General features: G+C 40.6%; 1 protein-coding gene across 6 annotated transcripts; it reads left to right on the forward strand.

The window, feature by feature from the left end:
• The first annotated feature begins 631 nt into the window (after positions 1-631).
• On the forward strand, positions 632-25,024 carry LOC122987373 (glucocorticoid-induced transcript 1 protein). Of its 6 annotated transcripts, XM_044359232.1 has the most exons (10): positions 632-788; positions 963-1,333; positions 7,764-7,912; positions 14,007-14,096; positions 17,989-18,114; positions 19,066-19,203; positions 21,348-21,537; positions 22,092-22,212; positions 22,546-22,892; positions 24,599-25,024. In XM_044359232.1, the coding sequence occupies exons 2-9, from the start codon at positions 1,027-1,029 to the stop codon at positions 22,883-22,885; spliced, it is 1,461 nt and encodes a 486-aa protein (XP_044215167.1). In that variant the 5' UTR covers positions 632-788; positions 963-1,026; the 3' UTR covers positions 22,886-22,892; positions 24,599-25,024. The 6 variants fall into 6 exon arrangements, with proteins under 6 accessions (XP_044215167.1, XP_044215166.1, XP_044215165.1 ...); XM_044359231.1 differs by having other exon boundaries at positions 898-1,333; positions 22,546-25,024; XM_044359230.1 differs by having other exon boundaries at positions 22,546-25,024.
• Positions 25,025-25,150: the final 126 nt, after the last annotated feature.

Below are 25,150 nucleotides of genomic sequence, written 5' to 3' on the forward strand. Positions count from 1 at the left end.
AAGTTCATCTGAAGCTTATATGCGGCTTCAGCAGTTTCAGTTAGTCATATCAAGTGGATATCTGCCAAATTTGCAGTCTTTAGCATCAAATTCCCTCTTTGTGTTTCCTTGAATAGTGTTTCCCTTTTGAGCTGCGCTGGAAGTATAGTAACAAAAAGAAGGACTTTGGCAGTAAAAAGACAGTAACGTTGAAATATATCTCCTTGCTTTGACTAATTTGGATGGCTGAAGCTTCATACTAGCTTTGGATAACCTTTAAAATACATTTCTAACAGGAGGAGGCTTGTGGATTTTGTCCCCCATCACTTACATTGTAAGCACATTATGAAGGGATCTTCTAATGCTCGGTATGAACAAGAGGAATGATTACAGCAAGAAAAACCTATTTCAATGTTCATATGGGCACCTGACTATTGAGACAAACTTGAAAAAATGTGAATCCGTCCTTTAATTAAAAAAAAAAAAAACTTTACCCATACTAAGAACACAATTCTTACGTGATTGGCTGAAAGTACGGTCCATAGACAAACTTGGACCAATCAGCGAAGATACTGTACAAGGCATTTGTCCAATCAGAAGCTAAGAAGTGAAGCCCGTAGCCCGCCCACAGACATCAGCCAGTAGTCTGGCCGAAACAACTGTCATTTAGAGTGTGTGGACATGATGGGGAAGACAGAGCTGGAGCTGGAAAACACGAATTAAAACGTTTCAAGAAGTATCAAAAATAACTTTAAAAGTTTCATATGTTGTGATTAAGGCTTACGTCGGCATGTGTTAATATCTTCCAGGTAAGTTTATCACCAAATAATGCGTGTTGGAGCTTTTTTTTTCCTCGAGCGCATGAGTTGATTTTTTTTTTTTTTAAAAAGGAAGCTAACGTTTTTTTTTTGCTAACAGGCTAATGTTTATCTTACCGTTCCCCCCTCCACCACCACCACCTCCTCCACCTCCTCCTCCTCTAGAGAAGCAGCAACTTTGGCAGTACGTCTTTCTTACTGCAGTAGGAATTACAGCCAGTTTCGGAGGATGTCAGCCCCCAGCAACTCGCTTCAGCAACCCAGGGTGAGACGCAGCAATGCGGGCTCCCCCGGCTCGTTCAACAACAGCAGCTGCCGTTTGCACCCCATCCGTGCCACCGTGCCCTACCAGCTCCTGCGCGGGGGTCAGAGCAGCCCGACGCGGGCGCAGACCCTCTATGGAGGAGCCACGAGCAGCCGAGGCTCAAGTCCCCCTTCTAGCCCGACACTCAGTTCAGGAAGTGCAAACGCTAAGCAGAGACTGTCCCCCGAAAGTAAGGACTCATCCTGTCCCCCAGACTCGCCAGTTTCCAGAGGTAAAAACACCTATTTTCAACAGTTTTGCCTCACATAGGAGAAGAAATGTCATACCACCTTCATGTGCCACGGTTTTTTTCCGGCTGATTTCTGGTACACACACTGGTTTACAGTTGAACGATTCAATTTGAATATTGTAACTGTGCAGATATTAGATTAAAACTCATATTTGGGAGCCTTTCAATTCTGGAGCAACACTTGATCTACAGTAGGTAAACATACATTAACTATTTAATCTATTTAATCTGTTCTTCCACTTTCACAATCAGGCATTAAAAGAGAATAGAGTGCACCATTGGCTCTCTGATTTCCTATGGACTTTTGACAGAGAGAGGAGGAGGAGAGAATTGGCAGAAAGACATGCTTTCAGTTGTAAAAGGGGCCACGTCAGTCCCTGTAGAAGCAATGCTGAGCGAATGGTCAGGTGTTGCCTGTTGTGACCTCACTTAATACATACAGCATAGAGCACACAACTCATTCATAACATATGCTGAGCCTCACCATGTTGCCTTGCACATGGATAACAGGGGGAAGTGCTCTGTTGTTACATGTCTCGCTCAGCTGCTCTTTGGAAAGAATATGGAGACAAACTGAAGGAGGACGTGAGAGTCCTGGCAGCTCTAAATCAGCATTTCCCAGTGCCTCTCTAAATCTCGTTTATGTGACAGGCTCTCCTGCCAAATATCGACACTGTGGCAGTTTTTTCAGACCGGTAGCAGTGTTCTTTCCGAGGCCAGATCTACATTTTTTTTGCTGGAAGAATACTTTTTTCTGTAAACCCTGTGTTTTCTCTACAAAGAAAACACACTTAACCACACAGTGTCTGGCAGATGTTTGAAACACATTGTGATATGGAAGTGTTTGAATATAGCTTGCTTTTCCAGTGTCTGGACAAAAAAACAGACTCATTCTAGTTTTCTTAACCACAGTGAGTATTTTTGAATCTGCATCAGTTCCCATGAAAAGCACCAGGTATTCTCACTACAGTAGTGCTCTGTACTTAAAGGATATGGCTGGCAATTTTCTATACTCTTCTTATTCTCAAATAAATCCATGTGCAGAGCCAAACCAACAATTAATTGATCCTACTTACAAGTATTGTGTGTGTATCCAAAGCCTGATATATGTGCCATGTTCTTTGAGAAATTTACAATGAAGTACAAAGTAAAAAGGTTGTCATATGTAGCACAAGCAGCTAGCGAAGCTAAACGGAACTGTGTTCCCACTATAGACTGTAAAAAATATGGACGTAGCCACCGTGACGTCACCCTTTGGTTTCTGAAGAGCGATTTTGAGGCTCAAAGTGGGCGTTTCTGTCCGTCGCCTTCTTGGCAGTGCCTTGGCAGTGCCTTTTTCTGGGTTCCGTGGAGATTGACTCACTTTTGAGGCCAGCCTCAAGTGGCCATTCGAGGAACTTGGCACTTCCGCATTGGCTTCGTTTTTCAGCCCTGGAGCTTTCTGCTTAGGTCAGTGGTGTTTGCCTTACACAGAACTACTCTCTGGAGACTGAAAACTTGATCGCTGTTATTAATCTTTGGAACCGTTTCTAAACAAACTAACATGATCATAATCTTCGTGATGCAGAAACATGTCATCCAGTGCAACGGTGTGGCTATTGATGTGTTTTGATAATAGTTTTTGGGACAACAACGGAAGTCAACGGCACAGAGGAATAAGATATATCTTTGGATACACACACAATACTCGTAAGTAGATCAACTCATAATTAATTTGGCTCTGCACATGAGATTTGTTGACAGTAAGAAAAATATAGAAAATTGCCAGCCTTATCCTTTAACATGGTTACAAATTGCCACATACTACACAGCAGCTACTGTGCACCAACTGCATCTATTAGTAGGGCTGTCACTGTTTATTAGAAATTTGAACGAATGTGAGGAAAAAATAAATATTCGTACTGTAATGACTCGTTAAAATTCAAAATTTACAGTCTACGGTTAATTTAAAGTAGATTACCTCGTGATCCAGAGGAGTGTATCCTTAACATTCACTATCAGCTTGAGCTATTGTGTGTCCTTTGACCTATCAGTAAACTAAACTAATAAATAAAAATGGAGAAGGACAGTAGAGAACAAAGCCGTACTGATCAGATAATCTCGACACGGAAGCATCTGAGAAGCAGTGTGTGGAAGTATTATGGGGGCTACAACAGATGGCAAAATTACCAACAAAGATTAGGCTGTTTGCCAACTTTGTGAAAAGCAGCTGCCTTACTCTGCATTGACAACAAATCTGATGACTTACCAGCTAGCTCGCCTAGCTAGGCTAAGTGAGCTTGTCTAGCTCTACAACCTTGTAAGACACATAGTTCAGTTGTATGACACCACACAGGAAAATATAAAGACTATATTGAATGTTAAGACACTCTCGCTGACCACTGAGGGATTGACATTGCTAGCCATATACTGTACTTATGACATTCATAGTAAATTGTATCTCCGACACATTACAGTATATGGGTTAACTTTGAATTAATTCGAACAAATTACTTGATAAGTTTGAATTCGTTTGAACTTGACCTTTTGAGAAAGTGGCAGCCCTATCCATTAGTCAAGTTTAATAGCGTCTCCCTATTACATTTTAATCAAAATGGCAGGCCTCTTGTTTCAGTGCAGCATGGTGGTTATTGTGGAGTGGTGTGTGGAATTTCATGTTTGTGACAGCGCTATGCTGTGCTTCACATTCCTCAGTTCTTTGAATGAGATGACCTCCAACCTTGACCAGTGTACCATGCAAGGCAGGAAACGAAGTCTCTTCCACAGCGACTGAGTAGGCAGACTTAACAGGCACGATGAATTTCACCCGTGTTTGGCTAGCGGTTGGTGTTGATTTCCCACCCCGGTGGCATGCCTCGCATACCTCAGTCCACTGAAAGAGACGACCTCTAACCCTGGCTGGTGTGCCATGTCAGTGATGATGATGGAGACTTGACCCTCGTTCATGGCTGTGACCTCACAGTCCAAACACGCATGAGAGGCCTCAGATGATGACTATGATCATATCAATGAAGGGTTGGTAGCTACCGGCCATGAAAAAAAATGCAAATCATCACACATCATGCAGGACACAAACAAGCATTACATTGTGAGCGTAATTTAGTCATCACCTTTCATCACAGCAGCCCAGATTGATGTAACTGCAGCAGTAGGCTTTTCACTGTGTAATTTTTCATTCATTGTAGTACTTTGAACCCACTCACAGACATAATGTTTGCCATTTGGTTGAAAATTCAGTCCAAAGTGCCTTACAGTACCATGAATGTCAGTTCCAGGCAGTGTGAATGTGGTAATGGCGTACACAAGTGTTCAAATGGTTCAGATCTTAGCCTGATGATGAAGTCAAGAGTATTATATTCCACATCATGACCTTTTAGGTTCACTAGCATGACATCATTCTCCTACCACACTTTCCCAACAATGAAAGTCCGCCTCTATGTCAAAGTGCCAGCTGTGCTGAAACAGCCCTGCTTCATTGTCACCCATTCAAACTGCAGAGTAGGACCAAATGTGAAAATGAGTGTGTTGTCCAAAACAGTTAACTCTGGTGGAACTGTGCTGTGTTTTCTGTCTGAGCATAAATTGCTGTGTAGCATCTGGGAGTTTAACCTTATTTTTTATGTGATGTTAAAATGTTCTCTTTCTTCATGCACTCAATAAAAATTGGAATTGCTAGCACTGTTAGCATATCTTCCTCATGCGGTGAGATGTACTCAAACTAGTCCAAGCTTGCTTGTTTTGGAAGTTACCCACTTGACCCATTGAGAGATGCTAATAATGCTAACAAGTCATTTCCTGACCAGCTGAGGGACAGATGCTGAAACTCATGTTTTTTTTTGAAAGATCATGTCCAAGATTAATACCATCATTTATATTGTGTAAATGACAATGGCTCCTCAAGTTACTGCTTGCAAAGAACACAGTTTTTAGCTATAACAATTCATGTACAACATTATTGAAATATGAACTCCAGGGAACTCCCCGAAATCATAAGTTCAAAGAGTTTATTCCAATGATTATGAGCACTGTGCATTATTTATGTAATATAGTATATTGACGCATAGTATCTTAGGTATTTACAGAATCAATAATCCTATCACCTATTTCAGTAGTTTATAACAGAGTGAGTAATATATTAGACATATAATAATATAATTTAGGGCTGCAACTAACAATTGGCATTATTGATGAATCTGCTGATTTACTCGATTGATAGTTTTTTCTATAAACTTTCTAGAAAATGAGAAGGTGACAGGTCTCAGACATGTAGCTTTTAGCAAATAGCTTTTTGTGCTCAATCAGCAGTCCAAAAATCAAAGATATTAAGTTAACTATTACACCATGTAGGCTATGACTAAGAAAATTTGCAGATATCAGTAAGTAGTTTCAGTATTCAAGTATTAATAAATAATATAATTTAAACCAGATACTGTATCCATGATATTGTCTTTTTGTACCTTTTCTTAACAGTGACAGAGCCTGCACAGTCTTTAGAGGAATTTAATGTTTCACTATTCACAGTGTAGGTAAATTGATCAATCATAAATGGAGTTGAATTAAACTGAACTGAATTAAAATTGTTCAAGACCAGGATATGACCGCTAAAGTGACCGAGAAGCTCCACCAGGTTAAGATTTAACATGACTTAACGTTTTATTTAGCATTTCTGACATACCGAAAGTGCAGCAAAGTGATTTTTTTTTTTTTTTTTTCCTGATCACAAGATCAAGCTGAACTATTGGGATTTTCCTTCAACCTGTGTCATGCAGCCTTGTGAAAACCTACAGGAAACTGTTCTGCTATGGTTTACTGATTTGGACCACATGTTTGTTTTCACATTAGCTTCTGCTCTACAGTTAATAAACACCCATTTATCCCTGAAAATGCTGAGACTTTTTTCACAGCTTGCTGAATGTCCTGTAAAGGAAAGTTTTTTTTTTTATTAATACTCGATCTGAAAATATTCTGTTAATATCACATACACTACTCACTTATCCCTGAAATCAGCAGATGGACTGCTTTGATGTCTTGGCCTCTTTCACACTGTTTCTTTTTTCTCATCAGGAGATTATTCTAGTCTGGCAAATGGGTGGACGATGGAAAATAACCACAATCCCAGTTCTGAGAGCACTGGCTTGGCCTATATCAATATTGATGGAAATTTAGCCTGCTTCCTTTGTCTACAATGCTTCAGGGAATTTTACTGTAGCCCAGTAAGCTTACTTAGGCAATACCTTTGGGTGGGTAGGCCTGTGTATTCTATGAACAAAGAACAACAATGAACTGCTGTGTAGTTCTGCTTGGAGAGGGGTGCCTCATGTAGATAGTTTAGTCTGTGTATCCATGTCGAAAAGGCCGCTGCCTTGGCCTGCTTAGACAAGAAATGGAGTAAATGAGCATATTTCCTGGTCATCATTCTATTCCTTTTATTCTGTCTTTGATGCGGAAATGAAAGAAAGAAAGACGCTGACATTGGCTTTTAGTAATCACACACAATCTAATTGAGGCTTACTGCAGTTTCACACTGTTCTCAAGCTAATATCTTTGTGTTTGCATGTTTTGTTTTTCTCTTTTTTTTTTTTTTTTCACTGTGTGTCACTGCAGGAATGTTGAGTGGATGCAGGCAGTATTGATGTGCATTGTGGTGTGGTTGTTTATGAGTTCTTATGTGGGTGGTGTGTGCTTAACTGCTCTGGCTCACAGCAGACTGCTCTCATAACATCAGATACTCCTGCTCAGCCATTTACATGTGCTTCGGGCCTCAGTGCTCAAGCCTGCTGTTTGCTCTGCACTAATACTTATGAGATTAGAAATATTGTCCATACTTTGGAAACAAGAAGAGATTGTAAGGCAAGCTTGTTTCAATAAAAAAAAAACGGTTGCAGTGGTTGACAGAGGTGAGGGTTAAGTGTTTATTAATGCCGTTAAAGGGATTGTCTGACTTTTTTCAGGCGGGGACCTGAGTGACAAATTAAATCATTAGTTCACTGAAATATATTTCTATTCTTGTAATGTGAAGAGCCATCTATTATACATTTTGGGCTCCAACTCCAAAACACAGTTTAACAACCAAAGGCCAAGAAAACCAACTTATTTTGACATTGAGGTTTTGTTTCAGGTCAGCGGTTGTTATGTATGATTACCATTTTTTTAACCAGAAATGTAAACCATTAAATTTTGTGCTTCTCAAAATATGGCCCCCGGTTCTTGGCTACACATTTGCAGAGATTTACGACATTGGCGTCTTTAATCGTGTATGCCGAACTTAGTCCTACTGACACGATGAGGAAAGTTGGCACGCGGTGTGGCAAACATGCCTCAGGGTGTCTGGGGTATATTGCTAACTAGGTACTGACACTTTCACCGGTATGTGTGACTCATCCTGTTTCTGTATTTCTTTCCCGATTCACAGCAGAAAGGTCCAAGTTACAGGTGCGGAGTTCCAGTGCCATACGGCGGACATCTTCCCTGGACGCCATCACAGGGCCATACCTCACTGGCCAGTGGCCTCGGGACGCTCATGGACCCTATCCTTCCTCTATGAAAGACAAAGCCACACAGGTAAATACCATTCAGAGGAAAAACACTATGTTGGCTATAGACCAGAGTAGGGGGTGGGCCATATCATATCATTCATGATGATCTCAGGATAAATCTTAATGGAATGAAAATTTGGGTGAGGGGAAGTGTGCTGATTTTACACATCAAAGTCTGTTTACAGATCTCGGGGAGTACTACCGCATTTTTAAAGCCTTTTGTGTTAATAACATTAACGATGGCGGCATTCCATTTAGGCGTGCCAGTTCCAGCGCTGACGTGACTTACTGGGACAATTAACGGAATGGAACCATTGTTAGCGTTCTTATTTACACCTGCGCTTTTCCTGCTTTGACAAGTCAAAATGTACGCGGTGAAAAGGGTCCATTTGCCTCAAGTGACGTAAATAGAAAATGAAATTGGAAAAAAGATCTGGGTGTGGAAGATAGAAGTTACCAGAACTTTCCACCTCCTCATCTCTAGCTTGAGGCAAGAGGCTCAAGGCCACATTAGCTGTTACTAGCATGACACACCCGAATCACCAACCAAACTGTCGGCAGTCAAATTACATTGTGAGTAATGAGGAAGCCATGTTTGACAAGCACAAAGAATGCGTGTGATAAAAAGGTTGACAAGTTCTTTTTTAAAACTGCCAATTCTCTAGAAGTCCAATGCTAAACCAGTGGTGCACTCATTTAATGTTTCGTGTTCACGTATTTACTGTATGCTTAGACATCAGCAACACATGGCTGGCAGCTATGTAGCATTGCTGTCGGCTGCGCTGTGGAGTCGTCGGTCCTCAGATCTGAGCACTTTGGGTGATATGCAAGTGGTTTGATTGATAACATTAACCTTCAGAGACAAAGAGAAGAGGGTGTTACATCAGTCATACTCTGGGAGGGGATGTGCCAGTTGAAGTTAGTTTAAAGTTTGACATCCACCCTTAGGCAACAGGGTTTGGTAAATCCCCAAGTTTAACACTCAATTTCACCTTTTCTCCTGGCAAATTATGGTAATTAGGACCTCTAAATAATTGTTGGTTTCTGTCATGGTGGTTGGTGATGGAGACTTATACACAAACCATGGAGCCAAAGATTTTGTTATAGTAAACTGGTGGCTAGTGGTGGAGTCTGCTGCCAATACCGCCTAATATATTTGGTGTAAATAGCAGGAAATTCCCTCCCGTTGCTACATTTTAGTACATTATAACACTTCATAAGGAACATATATGGATTTCACATTGAGGTCAAAACTCCAGCAACACTTGTAGTATATAGAACTTTATTGTTAGACCAGCTTGTGGCCTTCATCAGGGTCATCATGAAACACTTACATACAACATTTAAATAGGTTAGGTATCGATGCGAGTTTCACATTGAGCCTGACCACAGTGTTCCTGGATAGCAGCCCACACATGATCACCCGCTAATCTTGCCATGTGACTGATGGCTAAATGCAGTTTTTCCAGAAGGGCTTAATTTTTTTGGGGGGGGAATGGGGGTTGGGGGGGGGGTTGGGTTTTTGTTATGAAAGAATATTGAATATGTATGATCATGACAAGGGCTGCTCCCTCTTTGCTAACAGAAGCCTTTCATGTGTCTGAATGAAGACCGCCAAGCCTCATTTACATGAGCTTCATCCCTTTAACCCCTCATGCGCCTTGCATTTCTTTGTGTGTAGGCTGAGGAAGTGGTGAGAGGGCCTTGCAAGATCTCTTGAAGTGGCTATAAGCAGAGTAAACACCTCTAATTATGGGGTTCCTGTTCAGGCCTGGAAAGACTGGACAAGTCTGGAAAATCAATTTGATAATTATCAGGTTAAAAAAAATGTTAATGCACTAAATTGTCTGGTCACAAATACACAGTGATCTTCTGTGCTATTTAGTGACATGGCCTTGATCATATTTCCCAGCCATTATTAGGAACGATCCGATTGAACTCTGATTGAAGTGAAAATTTATGTCGGTCAAATCTGTGGAAATATTAGATGAAAAAATATTTGGCAATGTTTTAATGTTGTGGGAGAGTGACACACTTGACAATCCTTGAACAAATAAATGCACAACTCCCCCAAGGATAGTCAAAGACCACTTCCTGTTAACAAGCTATGCCTGGGCCCAGCTCTTTTTATGGAGACAACAACAGCAGAAAGCAGTGGACAAAAGGTCCCTGGCCTCTTTTGTTGTACATTGCACAAGTTCAAGACAGCCTTTCCTTTGAGCTGTAATGTAGCCCTGTATGGAGGTGAAGTTGTTTGCACCTGTCCCCCAGGCTATGGCTGAGGCGAGGAGAAATCCCACTGCTTACCACCTGGCCCTCGTGGCTGCACGGCCCGCCTGCCTTTTGTGTGGGAGTTGAGGAGCAGAGGGCCCATACATATGCTAATCACTGTTCCGGGATAGGTCTGTGTGCCCTAGGCCCTGTGGTTACGAGACACAGGGAATGTCTGTATGAAGATTAGGGCCTTGACACACCAAGCCGACCTCAAAGAACTTGCACTGACAAAGACAGACTGATCAAACAATTTGCGTTGCCTCGCGTCTTCTGTTGCACTTGAACATGGCCAGCTGACTACTGACATGCGTTTATGTTCTGCGCCTGCTTGAGAGGAAATAACTAATCACAAGTCTGTTTTTAGTCATTAGAAAACATAATTGAAACACAAACAAAACTAACTAACCTCTCTGTGTTTTTCGCTACTGTGTGTCTGCTGAAACCGTCTCATTACAGGACAGAAATTTGAATTGAGAATATATGTGGTAAAAATGTGGAACCGACACTGTAAAGTTTTGCAAACAGCTGCCGATAAGACTTAAAGTGGTAGACATACAGACTAAAACTGCAGGTGGTAGTTGCTCACAGATGCTTAATGACAACCTGTTGGTGCCTGATGGTTCATTTTCAGCTCGGTGGTTTTGGGACTTTTAGATAGACACACACACAAACAATTAATCCTACTTTAGTGCTGTATTATATGTACTGTCACCGGTGATCCAATAGCACAGCCTGATATTTGCTTCATATGAGCTTAATGTAATCAAATGTGTATTGTTTATCTGAATGTAGATGAATGTTGATTGAAGAGAGAAAAACAAAAATACCTACTTAGAGATCTCTATCCATTTTTTATTTAGGAATGCTCAGTGAGTCTCAGACATGTACAAGATAACAGATACACAACTCACCAAATCAGAATGCATGTTCTCCTCATTTCTAAACCCCACCAAATGATAGCAGCGGCACTCTGTTCGCATGTCTCGGCATGCAATCTAAACAAACCAGCACAAATTCCACTGCAATTCTATTGAAGCCCAGTCATTATTTCCTGCTTTGGAACATAGCTGGATTCTTGAGGATGTTGCCTGCATGTAACCCTTTGGGTGGGAATCATAATGGGAAGCAAGCTGCAGGCTATGGTAACAGAGTTTTATCTGTGCAGAAGTCAATTATCAGGCACAACACCTGGCAAACAAGTCTACAAAGCACACAGCACAGGCCGGAGGTTCAAGAGCTAGCATGATAAAAGAGCCTCAGAGGTAAATAAAGGTGGGTGTTCTTGTTAATAGACAATTTGTTTTTTTTCGGGGGGGGGGCAGAGTCAATAAAGAAAGATAGCTTGCAGTATTTTTTTACTGTCTTGTCCCAAATGTACTCCAGATATCTGGTGGTGAAAAAGTGTTTGAGTTTAATTGACAATTGAGATCTGCTGATATCTTTAAGTAATTAGCTTTCTTGAGATTTAAAACAAAAGAATAGATTAAGGTGAATAGTTCCTTTTGTGCTTGAAGTGTTGAGTGTTTAGGAATTCACTTATAAAACACACACAGCCTAATATTTGTTTAATGTCGGCTAAATGTACAACTAGTATGCCGGCCGCAGGCGAAATTCTCACATCATCACATTAACCGTTAACTATTAACTGTAATCATTTCTTTTTTTTTGCTGGCATAACTTTTTAACAATAAGCACACATTCAATGCCACTCTTATTGAAATCAAATTTATAAAGGATTGATTTGATTTAATGCTCATGAAAATGAAGCAATACTTCCTGGAGATGAAGGAAAATATCACTTGCATATGCCCGAAATGAACTGAAAATTGTCAACACACTTTTATCCTGACATAGTGACAATGAACTCCTGCTTTGAACCCCTCTGTTTTGTTTTTTGATTTGAGCAAAATTATCAGGCTTTTCATTTCAACCAGTATCGTTCAGCTCCATGAAAACTGATACATATCATTCAGTGCTAAATAAACACATCCCACATTTCTCTGAGAGAGAGAGAGTAGCATGCCTACTTGACGTCACCGAACATCTTTGAGAATTTAGTTTTTCCTCAACAGCTAAGTCCACAACTCCATAAAGCCTGTCTGCCCTTTTTTTTTTTTTTTTTTACAGCAATCTGCATTCTGTATGAACGGATTAGGCTGCAGCATCAAGTCCCTCAACGTTTGGCAGAAGCATCAAACAGCGCACACCATTCAATAGGCCATGCACAAAATGTTAATGCTAAAGGCTAGCTACACATCTGCCATCCAGCGTGGCCAAGCACAGTGGTCCCTTTTATGAGAGCACAAGCACCCATTTAATTCGCTGTCCTTTTCTGGGGAAACCAGCGCCAGCAAGCCAGCGCAAACGGCTTCACGGGTGTTCCTCATTATTCACAGTGTGATATTCCATATGATAGGGGAAGGCTTGTGTGTTAGTCGGAGAGCCATAGAGGTTTTTCTGTTTGTGTGGGGTCAGACATAGAGCAGTGTGAAGACAGTGACATTTAAGATGTTTCGTACTACTGTGCAGACCATACAACGTCAGATGTTTGAAGATTTGTTTGAGGACCAGAGGCACTGTTGATATGCATAATCAGGGGGAAGTATGTGGTTTCAGACAACCCTATGAAACATCCTTAGTCTGTTTCTGTTTTTGCATATATTTACATAACTTAACAGTTTCCTTGTTTATGCAGTGGAGGTCTAAAAGACATGTTCTGTGAGACAGAACCGCTGCTATGGTCTCTGGTAGGGAATGTTTTGTATATCAGATGTTTCCTTACTGGTGTACTAACAAACAAAAATGTCTGTAGACTCATTGACCTCGTATAAGCCGATCGCTGGTGCTCGACATATTCTGCTAATCACAGCAGTGTATATAGGCTAAATGGTGAAAGTAATTTGGTGAAAAGGTGGAAACTTCAACACTAGCTGCTATTAAAATCCTTGTAAATGTCACCTGTGGTTGACAAGGATGTCATGTTGGCAGGCAACGATATAATATTTGGTTGCCCTGTAATTATTTTGTTTTAAACTATGTTTAGTTTGTGAAATGGTGATAATGGCTGAGGTATTTTGGAATGTACTAGCTGGTGATTCCTTGTAGACCAAAAAAAAGTGATTTTTTAGTGCCCTGCCCCAGATGTATTTATCTTAACCCGGATTACTAATGGAAGCAATCAAACATGCTATGACTTATGTTTTTCCTGTTGAATGCGGCTCTTTCCTCAGGGATGGTATCTCATGACTGTTTTCCTCATTTTCATTGATTCCAGATTTTCAGCTTTACTTTTGAACACACGGCACTCATTACTGCTTTCACCCGCATCTCTCTCAACCCCTTATCCAAACATTTTACATTTGAGGTATTTAGTTGATGCGCACATCCTGAGTGACTTCACAGTGAGTGGGCACGTTAGCTGTTCACTATCCTTATCAAGGGGGGTTTTGTAGGATGATTCCTGATGAGTATATATATATATATGTTGGTTTGGTGCAAGACTCGGCAAGGTCTGGCTACATCTGTGACCTTTAAGTTATCTGATCTCTGTAAACATTAGGCCTCTCTGCCACTTAAACAAATCTCAAAAACTGCAGCTTAGTTAATCTTAGGCTTTAGTTAGTTAGGGTGTTGCTAGTTAGGGTGATGTAATGTATTCGATTTGGATATTTTTTGGTTTACACACAGTGGAAATGTTTATGCACTAGGACTTGTTCTGTGTGACTACACTATATGAGATGTGCTATTTGGTGGTATCTTATAGTACATTTGGAGCATGTATCAATAGTATGTGTGTGTTAGGAGAAATAATAAAGAGTTGTGTAACATGTGATTATGTGTTTCAGACTCCAGGTCTCTGGATTGATGAGGGAGCAGAACAGGGAAGTCCTCACCAGAGATCAGCCTCCTGGGGCAGCGCAGACCACCTCAAAGAGGTAGGTTCACCTGTCTTAACCTCTGTTCACCCAACTCAGAGCTGCTTCTGACAGTAACCCACAGACAGTGATGTTTTTGTCATTTTTGAGGTTCATTCCATTTACTCGAAATGTTTTTTATTTGTCAGGGTCTGAGGTCAGCCTAAATATTACACTCCTTAAGATTGGTTTCCACTCCTGTCTATCTGCTGGGCTTAGTGGCCAACCAGCAGACCACATGGAGCTATTAGGTCTCCAGCTCTCCAGACCACAGTCTAAATTTAACCTCTATTCCCCACTCAAACTGCACCCTTGCATCTCATGTCCTGTTGTTTTTGAGAGACAGTGCAGGAGCTCCTCTCAAGGGTGAAACAGCCATATTGTTCCCTCTTCAGCTCGCACTGACTGAACTTTTTCAAGTACAACTTAAGCTACTTAAAAGCCTCACGGATGCCCCCGCAACACAATAGACTCATATTTTTATGTTTCCAGCAGGAGAGTAGTTCCAAAATATTAATGACACACAGATGTCTTGGGTTTTTGTTTATATTGACCAGACCTAACAACTTAGAAATACTCTCAAGAATCTTCCACCACCGAGAACAGCTCGCAGAACTACATTCCATAAATAACATAATTTTATGACCAAAATGCCAAACAATAACTTTATAATGTACAGTTATACAATACTAATGTAATGTGCTTTGGAAGGAACAGACTTTACTTTGTTTGACTGTGTGTCAAGTGTTCAGGCTTCGGTTACACTTGTCATTTCAGGTCAGTATTTATCTTGTGATCATGCTACGGTGCATTAGGTGACATATCTGGATGCACAAGAATCTAATTTTACCGACATTGCTGATAAATTCTTAAGATAAAATATGGAAGTGTTCAGGCTTTTATTGTGAATAGAATTGGATATGGTGTGGATGTAAAATACAGGTAGTCAGATTGCACTTTAGCGATGTTAACAGCTGTTGAAAGGAGACAGGAAGAGACTCATTTTAATAAATACAGCCACAAGAGATACATAAAACCCCATTTACCAGCTATAGACTCACAGCTGTGTGATCTCATAAAATCCGATTGTTTGAATTAGATTTCATAAATCACATTCACGTGTAAATGTATCCACACACCGTAACTAGGCCTGACAGGAAGTTTTAGTGTTTCAGCTTTCTGCAGACAGTCCCAGAGCCTTGGCCTGCACAATCAATAGCATAGCACAGCCAGGAAAACCTCCCTTTCTCATCCTCTGAGATTACATCGGGATTGCCTGGACTTGTCATTATCGACTGCTGCGGTCACTCAATGAATGTAGTGAACTGCGTCGAAGCTCTCTAACCTCTGCGATTACATGTGTGGGAGGACATCTATGAGAAGAGTGAGTCTCTTTGTTGACTGTGTTGCCAGGATTACAAGATCAGCACTGAAGACCACACCTTTGTCTGCATAGTACAACTACGTCTGTTAGGTTCACAAAGGGTATCCTGTTTTTAGGTTGATACTTGGCCAGATACAGAAACACCCATTGACTTATTTCATCATCAAACAAACATGACTGACTGCATTATATCGGCCTCCAACAACATTCAAGTCAAATCAGGTCTTATGGATGCACACAGTAGTAAATATTTTTATGAATATTACTGTTGTAAGCCACATAAGAGAAGAAAGCCTTCCAGCCATCCTAAAGATAATTAAAAATAAAAACAAATATTGATTTGGCAGCAAAGCTTTTTTTTTATCAGTGTAGTTTGTCATTGTTGTCCTAGTTGCTACAGAATGGGAGGAACGTTACATTGATAAAAATAGTAAACCAAGCAATAAATGTTTCAGATCTCTTTAGATTATTTATGATTTTATGATGATGAATTTATTTTGAGGTTAATGATTAAATATATGGCAGCTTATATGCTTGTCACCTTATGGCTTCATTTGTTTCATTAATGGGAAAAATTAAAGGGGACATATCATCCTTTTTGTGATTTCCTGTTATTTCTATATTGTTATGAAGTCAGATGTTAAACATGGTCAAAGCTCCCAAAAGTTAAGGTGAGTGTATGTAAAATGCTCCCTGCAAGTCAAAATCCAGGGGTTCAGCCTGCTCTGAAGACTTTGTTTGTAAAGATACCTCTCCTTACTCCTTGTGTTGTTTTCTCACATCCGTCCATTCCGTAGCTTTTGTTGCTAAGGTTGTTCCACAGGTTGTTCACGTTTTCCACTCGCATATTTCAAATAGAACTCAGGCTCGGACATGAATGGATCTATTTGAGAAGTTTGTATTTCAAGTAAAGAACGAGAAAAAGAAGTGAAACCCTACTGCTATTGTTTGTTCATGTAGCTTCCATAGATGTAGCATAAGATCTGGATACAGCGTTGGAGACGAGCCTCGTTCTTTCTTATGAAACTTGCTCAGTGGTGCATGAAGCCAACAAAGCCACTTTCCACTGTAAGGAAATTACCAGAATGCATGCATAGTTGCACCAGCGACTGGCTGAGCCGGCTAACTTCCGGTTTAGTCCTCCGCTAACTGGACTGGAGATAAAATGATTTAATCATGCGCAGTGTCAATTTTGAAAAGATTTAGTTTTAGTCTTAGTTGCTTACTGAAAACTGTAGATGGTTTAAAGTCACATTTAGTCTTTTGTTTTGTTTTAGTCAAGATTTAGTCAGTGGAAGTCAGTTTTAATTCTCAGTTTCATACTATAATGGATTTTGCTGAAGGATATTTCTCCTGACTGTAAAAATTCCAATCAGAAGTAAGCATACCTTGAACTATGTGTGAGGTCATCTAGGCTGAGAACGTGTTAGTGACTTACTGTACTTCTTTCATTTATTATATAAAAATGAAAGGTTTCTAGAAAAAGTCCAATACAGTCATATTTCCATATAAATGGAGCAAGGCAAGCTAATCACTAACACGCCCTGAATCCACAGAGAAGTGTGAGCTATACTAACATTAAATTTAGTCCTAAAAGGGAAATAACATGTTATTGAATCAGTCAACATACATATATGTACCTTGGTGGACACTGCAGGATGGTGTGTCTTCAGGTGTCTTTTCCTCGGATGTGAACCAAGCAGGGAAAAAAATTCTTCCAATGAGAAAGATGCAGGAGGGCGGTGAGAATTTGTACTTTCACCAGTAGATAAATAACTGATTAAAAAGGAAAACAACCAATGCTTTGACATTGTCTGCCTGAACAGAGCCAACTAAACTAGTCAGGGCATAATGAACAGAGATTTCACCGTCAGTTTTTTTCATTTCTGTTGTCATTATAATGTAGTCATGAAATAAAAGGACCTAAACGAATACTAATCGTCAAAATTTTCATTGACAAAATTAACAGTGATCGTGCGGCTCCTCTAGACTTTCCAAATGTTATTTGGACCGAATGGATCAAATTCTGATAGTGAAATGAGTCATTTCATGGGTGTTGTGATGCTCAAAAAAATGTATCCACTGTTTTACAGCCGCTCCTTTTCCCATGATTGTGTCCTTGTCTGACCCAGAAGTTGTAATGTCACGGTTTGGCCACTATGTCAAATTGGCCTTAAAGCACACTTCTTGGAGGCTTGGTAGCCTCCGGCCACTGGAAGTCTGTCAAGGAGCAACTTGTTGGCCAATCAGAACAGAGCAGGGAACATCAGGAGGGGGATCTTAAAGAGACAGGAGCTAAAACAGCCTGTTTCAGACAGGCAGGAGGCTGAACTGAAGAGCTGCATAAAAGACATGCATAAGATAAATAAGGAGTTTTTTGAACTGTAAATCATGCAAAGATATTCCAGTAGAGCCCCAGAATATAAATATAGGACCTTGGAAATGTGCATGATTCCTCCCTGAGATATTGCCTTCACAACTCAGAATCGCAGGGTGTTAATTGCTGAAGTGATGTTGCTTTTCTTCCAGCAGATTGCTAAACTGAGACTGCAGCTGCAGCGCAGCAAACAGGTCAGCCGGCAGAGCAAAGACAGGGAGCAGAGCTCACTGCAGCTGCCGCAACAGGCGCAGCATGGCACCGCATGCCAACCTCAGGTAAGTTATTCATGTCATTCACGCCTTGACGAACTGAATCACTGGTATGCTCCTTTCAGGTGGAAACATTAACCAACTCCGACTTTGGTGATGCAAGATTTTTACCCTGACAGCGGTGATATGATAAGGTAGCTTAGCAGCCAAGCAAAAACATACAAATTAAACAGATGGTGACCAAACCATATCACAGCTGCTGAAGATAAGATAACTGAATATGAATATGAGGGTTAAGCAAGGTTGCTTTCTATATTGCTTGGTTAACAATGCCAAATTATAAAAGAATGAGGATTTTACTTATTTACTTGCTACATAAGCTTAAGTTTTTTGAAAGCTGCATGTAGTAATTATTTCTGCATTCAGAGATAATGCATTCACTATTTGAGGATTAGGTGTAGAGTGAAAAGGCCTGTTTATTCTTATAGCTCTATATTTGATGTTTGCCGAGTTTATTATGATGTATGTTGTACAGCGTTTTCCTGCGGAGGTCTAGTTAATGAGTCCCCATGCTGACCGCTTGTGTCAAAAGAAGACTGGAGAGAGGAGGGAATGTGTCTGGGCATGCCCTGTTCTCTCCATGTTTGCAGTTCATTCATTAACAGATGCCCGGCAACGGTACACATCAACCACTGTGGGAAAATTAACATAAACAGTGATATGCTATTCCCCGTAGCCATCTGTGGTAGATCACAGTCATGGCTGTGTTTTTGTTCTCTATGACATTTAATCCCACTTCAGTAACATCTATTTAAACTGAAAGCCTCCTCCACCCATTAAATATCTCATTAAACTGGATCAACAACAATCCGATACCACAAGCAGATAACAGAGTGACACCAAGATATATGCAAAGTTATGTATTTGATTGTACAGTTGATCTGAATCTGAGTCTTTTAGTGTCTATTGCTTTGACGTGTACATAGCTGTAATTTATCATTCATGTTGTTTTTCCAGTACAAGGGAACTTCATCAGCCTTATCGACAATCCCTGTGCCAAAATCCCTCATATCCAGAGTGCCGAGCAGCGTGGAAGGCATCAACCACGAGCTAGAAAATGTGTTTATCAGAGAAGACTGGGAGCAAGGGATACAGGTAGGGTGTCTATATACACCGGCAGTTTTGTGGAGTAGCAGATGTGAGTTTTACCATCGAGGTTTCGGAAGATTTAGAGCAGCTGAATTCACGTCATATAGTGCAGACAGTAAATACGAGCAGCAGAGCGGGGGAAAAACACTTCAACCTCCAACTTGTAATTATGAGAACAACATCTGGGGAATTTCTGATAATATCTCAAAACCACAATCTGTGATGCAAATGTAAACTAAAGGGCATCACCATGAAAACCAAAACGTAGGATTGTAACCTGCAATCGACAGGTTTTACAATATAGAATAAAGGGCAAAAACACATCAGTGGCAAAAATAATACTTTTAACCCCCCACAGAAAGATTTATCAGATTCTGGTAACTTCTGCTCTGTATGACACTTCCAGTTTGTGCTGCAGATATAAATCGGCACAACACTAACAACAATCATTAATACTATCAATAATACTTAAAATATTCCAATAAAGGCCTGGTACCCTCTGCAGTAAATAAATAAAGCCACTATTAGAGGAAATATGGTATATTTTCAATTTGAATCATTAAAGAACACACAAAACAACATCAAACTTACATATATAATTAACTACATATCTCTAATTTATGTGGTCAAAAATATCTTTCTAGGCCTTTTAAACAAAAGCTGAAAGAGTCTAACTAAATTAGATGCTGGTGTTAATATTGACATTGACACCAAATTTATAAAAATCAGCATTTTATGGGTTGAAAGTGGCTCAACATGTCATCTGCTGTTTAAAATCAGCTCTGTTTGGGAGGTCTCTACGTCATGACATTTATATAAATGGAAGAGAAAGTTAACACCCACATCACCCCCCCCAGCCCCCAGCCCTCAGCTTTGAGTGTGAAACCGCCCGCACTCATTTTCAAATCTGATGGAGAAAGTTTTAGCCTCAGCAGCTGACCCGCTGGAGGAAATCTCCGTCCGTGACTGTCTGCGGTCACAAGAACAGCAGAAATCCTCCTCGCATTTCATCCTGTAGCTCTTTAACTTTCCGGCTGTCTGTTTCTGCAATTATCAGCCGGTAAAATCTTGTTTTTAAAATGTTAAATCGTGATGTAACTGTTACTGATCCCGTCTGCTGTAGACCGCAGCTCTGCAGTGCACAATCAGAGACGCAGAGATTTCCTTCCAGCAGGTCAAACGCTGCTGTTAGCTGCTGAAGCTAAAACTGTCTTCATGTGAAAATAAACCAAGTTAAACACAGACAGGTTTATTTAAAAATTACCTCTCGCCACTGTTTGCCTTCCTCTCATTATCATTATTATTATTATTATTATTATCATCTATCATTTTTCTCAGGCTAGGATATGTCACTGAGAGACTCCTGCCTCACACATCCACGCCCCACTCCCTCCCTCTCAGCCCCTCGCCCACTATATTTAACATTTTTCAAAATTATGCAGTGGGTGGAGTTAAGACTCAGATCTGATTTATTACACACATGCAAACTTACTGTTCAGTCAAATTTAGCATTGTACACCATACAGTCAGACAGGAAGACATATATTCTCACTCACACTGAATTAAATCCCTTAGAAGTGAGGAGACACGTAAATCTTGCCTGATGTGGGGTAGTAAACCTTGGCAGGTCTGTTAAAGCTCCCCTCTTAGAAAGTCACACACACACACACACACACACACACACACACAGTTTAAACACATATACAAACACACACACCCACACCACTACAGATTTACAGCCTGCTGTGCACCAAGCCCTTTTCCCCCCCTCCTCTGCTCTCCCATTTGAATCAGCTGTGCCAAGGCAGAACGCAATGCACATGACACTGTTCATCTACTGTCAAGTACCACCATCTGGTGTGGTGTTTGCTTCTCCAATTGCCCTTTAAACAGACCGACAAACACACCAGAGGCCTTTTAGTACCCCGGTCTCTCCTAGATTTTGGACATTTTAGCTGATTCGATGGTGACATTTTCCAGTGAGTTCAACGTCTCGCACAGGAACACTTTAACAGTTCACATGGGGGGGTTTTTGCGGGTTTGAAGGTGACCTCTCTAAACACTAAGCATCACCGCTTTGCCATTTTTTAGGATCTGTGTACGTTAACGCATGACCTCTCACCACCTCTTCCCGCACTGTGACCTCACAGGCCATGGATGCGGTGGATGGCCGCCGCGCCCCCTTCCCTCCGCATCGCTACAGCAGCAGCGGGGACACACGTGACACGGACACCCAGGCCCCTTCCAGCGGTGACTCCAGCCCGTCGCCCCGCCCCTGCAGCCCCGACCACCTCCATTCCCCCGATGGAAGCCCCTGTTCTGCAGAGGACGTCGACAAAGGTGTGCCTTCACCGTTAGACAGATGAATGTTTTTACTAATTTCACTGCTATGCAGAGCTAAACCTGTACCTGTCGTTGCATTTCAATATGATCAGCAGGTTTAGCTAAGTTACTTTGATTCTTCTTGGGTCTGAAAAACATTTACAAAGAGACATGGACACATTCAAAGCTGGAGCAGGAACCTTAATACTTTATGGTAAAGACAGATATTTGTCTCTACCTCCAAGTATCAAATTATATGAACACTGGTAGTGAATACTTGCTTAATTTGTCCTCTTGTTTGCTGGTTCTTTAATCAGACATTTTCTGATTTGAATCATAATTTTGCCGGTTTTAGATTTTATTTTAGTCATGCACGGTTCTTGTTGTGTTAAAGATTTGAGAAGTGTCTTTTGTTCAATGAAAAAAGGATTTGGTAGGAAAAAAAACTCAAATGTCAGCCCTCCTTTATCCACATTACAGCTCCAGAATCGATAACCAAAGTTTTTTATGTTTTCCAATGTTTTAACTAAAAGAACAGTGTTAAAGTGTTATATCATGTGCTGTATTTCCAGACGGTGTATGCAGTTCTCCTCTCCCAAAGTTTGCCACTTCTCCCAAACCTAATAACAGCTACATGTTCAAACGGGAACCTCCAGAGGGCTGCGAGAGGGTCAAAGTGTTTGAGGAGTTGGTGTAAGTCATTTTTGCTCACTTTTCACTCTAAGATCTGTTTGTTCTTAAATGTGCTCTCATATTTTAACATCGTGCTACTTGCTCAGTTGTTCTATCGTCTACCGTGTGAGCACTGAGTGTCCTGATCATTAAAAGAAAAACAACAGATGCAGTTTACTGTACTGTTTAATAGACTCTGAGATCCTGTTAGAGGGTAGTACAACAAAGCTAACAAGCTTATTTGCATTGTGGGTGGCAGGGATGAGGGCAGACGTGGGTTGAATTTAATCAGAACAGTCATATGAATAGTAAATAAGAAGCAAAAACACTGAGTTCAACTTCTGTTGTCTTCAGGTCCGGCAAATCAAAAGGCTTCCCTCTCTTCTCGTGCCCTGACAAAAACAAGGTGAACTTCATTCCCAGGGGCTCTGCCTTCTGCCCCGTCAAACTCCTCTGCTCCTCCCTCTTCTCCCCCGTCTCCCCCTCGTCCTGCTCCTCTGTCAACCCTGGTCTCCACGGCAACGACAGCCCAGGGCCTCAGGTGACTCCGACTCTGCCCACCGCACCGCCACCTACCTTTCCGGCCTCCACCGACAGGAGCACCGACACAAGCACAGGCATAAACACAGACAGCCAGAGCCCTGACGCAGACGTGGGGAAAGACGGCTCAGCACAAGTACTCCTCACCAGCTAGTCCTCAGGTATATAAACATGACCGCACCACCTAGAGCTAAAAGCATTTTCATCTAGCCAGGTGGTATGGTTTTAAAACTAAAAATAAAAAAAAATAAAAAAATCCTTGCACTCCGTTAATCCTAACGTTAGCCAGCAGGGAGTGCCCAAGGTCTAGAAATGACACATGGGGAGGACAATGGTACCAGTATCCTGCTGCACAAGCATTTCTGCTCGGTCCCAGTGTTTGTCCCACTGTTGGTGATGTTTTATCAAGGAAACGTTTTTTCGGTCAATGTCGTTTTTTAAAAAGATTTGACCTTGGGCACGGCCTCCCTTCACCCATCACTAACCTAGCCTTCTCCTCTGTACCGTGACAACAACCATAAGAGAAATAGCTTTGCTTTGTTTTGCAAAAAAAAAAAAAAAAAATAGAAATGACTGCTCAAAATTATTGTGTTACGTAGCGCCAGAAGTTTTTGTCAAGATTAAATCAAAAAAAGGAAAATTCCAAAAGTATGAGATATCAGAGAAACACATTGAACTCCTGGTATCTATCCAGCTTATTAGCTGTTCAGTGTTCAGCGAGCAAACGTCTAAAAGATCTTTACAGGATGAGAAAATCATCGTTTCAGATCTTTTACATAGTGGGATGTCTTAAAGTCAGAACGCCTTGCCCACATTAACTACATTGTTTGCACTTGTTAGGACCTGGCTCACATTGATACCGGCCATGGCCTATTTTTTTGTTTATTTTAAAAAAAAAAAAAAAAAAAAAAGTACCACACACACTGTCAATGTGAAAAACCAGCAGTCATTTGAGTGCAGGCTCCACCCAAAAAGGCTGACAAGCTAAGACCTACATCTGCATTTCTCGCCTGATCACTTAAAAACTCTGTTAGCTCAACACAAAAATGCAAAATATCAGCTGTTTTATTCAGTGACCAAATAATAATCAATTGCTAAGCACACAACTTCCCCCATTGCCTTGTTTTATTGCCCCACACTACCCAGAACAATAACTCAGGTCATGTGGAATGTACTTGTTTGGACTATGTTGCCTTTCCCCAGTGTTTATGACTTTCTGCTATAGAGAGACATCCCGGTTCTTTCTCAGAAGTTTATTTTTTTTTTTTTTCCCTGGAGAGGGGAGGATATTACAGACTGAATCAACTGATTGATGTCACAGATTGTGACAGATTACTTTTGCATTAACCTCTTCAGGTTAGAGTTTCAGGTGCTATGACACATTCCAGAGACATCGCTGTTGCATCGCTCAACAGTCGAGTACTCATGTAAATGGAACTAGCTACATAAGCTACACCCTCCCAAATTAAGAAGTTGACAATTATGTTGTTCGTTACCCCCTAAATATGTACCAAAGCAAATTACAAAACAATGAAAAGGCCCATCATGTGTTTGGGACATGACAGGCACCTTTTTTTGTGCCAGAAGCATAATGTTTATGTGCGTTTTTTGTTTTGTTTAGAAACAGTTAAACAACAAATAAACACTTGGTTCAGAGTGTTTTAAATAAAAAGGCGCTAATTGCTAAACCAAGCCTAAGCACTTACTTGGAAGTGAGATGATAATCACTGTTGTTTTTTTTATTTTTTATTTTAGACCAATTTGTAAGTTGAAACAATCAGAACTTGAGTGTGCAATCATTTTTGTTTGAGGTAAAGCTACACTAACATTTTTTTTTTTTTTTTTTTTTTTTTTTTGTGTAACACAGTTTGGTTCGATATTCAGATTCCAGCAGCTGTGCCCTAACGTTACCTGCACAAGTTTATCTCACCAACAACATGTTAAAAAGAGAAAACGTTGAACACTTGATTTGAACGGCAGAATTTAAAACTAGTTAATGTTTCATTCCAAAACTTTGGTCTATCGAAGCCACTTGCACACAGAAGCACAAAAAAAAAAATATGAACAACGTATGCAATGCATTCCACACAGATTGAGTTGAAATACTCTGCTCTGCTTTCAGCTCTGAGGAATTTCAAATCATACTAATTCTGATTTTATTTCACATGCTCATTGTGCAGTGCAGTTAAGAAATGATTGCCATGTTTGGCAGTAATGATTCAGTTCTCCTGTGTATTACGCATTTTTATGTAGATCTTGTGTGTGTTTTTCAATAAAGAAAACAAAAAATCTCTGTTTTGGATTGATATGTAATCTTTTTTTTTTTTTTGCGACGGCTCACAGACAGACACAGCGACTGAATGATATTTGTATACAAATAGGAGTCAAGGTAAGGCAATCAATGTATTTGGTTATAATC

Source organism: Thunnus albacares, chromosome 8 (assembly GCF_914725855.1).
Source record: "Thunnus albacares chromosome 8, fThuAlb1.1, whole genome shotgun sequence".
In the NCBI taxonomy this organism is placed as follows: domain Eukaryota; kingdom Metazoa; phylum Chordata; class Actinopteri; order Scombriformes; family Scombridae; genus Thunnus; species Thunnus albacares.

What these genes read in the sequence shown, in the direction of transcription:
- LOC122987373 (XM_044359231.1), top strand. Translation starts at nt 1,027, where the DNA reads ATGTCAGCCCCCAGCAACTCGCTTCAGCAACCCAGGGTGAGACGCAGC. An exon ending in GCGCAGACCACCTCAAAGAG is followed by an intron (nt 14,097 to 17,988) that starts GTAGGTTCACCT and finishes CTTTTCTTCCAG; the next exon opens with CAGATTGCTAAACTGAGACT. An exon ending in GCACCGCATGCCAACCTCAG is followed by an intron (nt 18,115 to 19,065) that starts GTAAGTTATTCA and finishes TTGTTTTTCCAG; the next exon opens with TACAAGGGAACTTCATCAGC.